This window comes from Theobroma umbraticum, unplaced genomic scaffold (genome assembly GCF_002168275.2).
Source record: "Theobroma umbraticum cultivar Fairchild unplaced genomic scaffold, ASM216827v3 scaffold_86.0, whole genome shotgun sequence".
Lineage (NCBI taxonomy): Eukaryota > Viridiplantae > Streptophyta > Magnoliopsida > Malvales > Malvaceae > Theobroma > Theobroma umbraticum.
In genome coordinates, this window is record NW_018397263.1 from 5,344,297 (window position 1) to 5,344,518 (window position 222).

The 222-nt window shown below is 31.1% G+C and overlaps 1 protein-coding gene across 1 annotated transcript in view; it reads left to right on the forward strand.

The window, feature by feature from the left end:
• The window catches only part of LOC110420733 (uncharacterized), a 5,073-nt gene extending 4,988 nt beyond the window's left edge, over nt 1-85 (forward strand). Inside the window, exon 5 of the mRNA XM_089784301.1 lies at nt 1-85. This exon is cut by the window's left edge and continues 205 nt beyond it. Coding sequence (XP_089640427.1) covers nt 1-85 — 85 coding nt within the window.
• The last annotated feature ends 137 nt before the right edge of the window (nt 86-222 follow it).

A 222-nucleotide genomic window follows, 5' to 3' on the forward strand; every position in this document is an offset into this window, starting at 1 on the left:
TAGGAGTCCATCATTTTATCCGATTAGGATACATAATCGGATTATTATAGCTTGCTGTTTGCTTCATAATTTTATTAGGAGGTAGATGAGTTTTGATCCTATTGAAATGGATTTAGGGGAATATATTGAAACCAACACAGTAGTTGAGGAGGATTTTATAAGTACTATTAATCCTACTGATATTTGGGGTAATTTTAGAATGGAATTAGCAAATCAAATGTT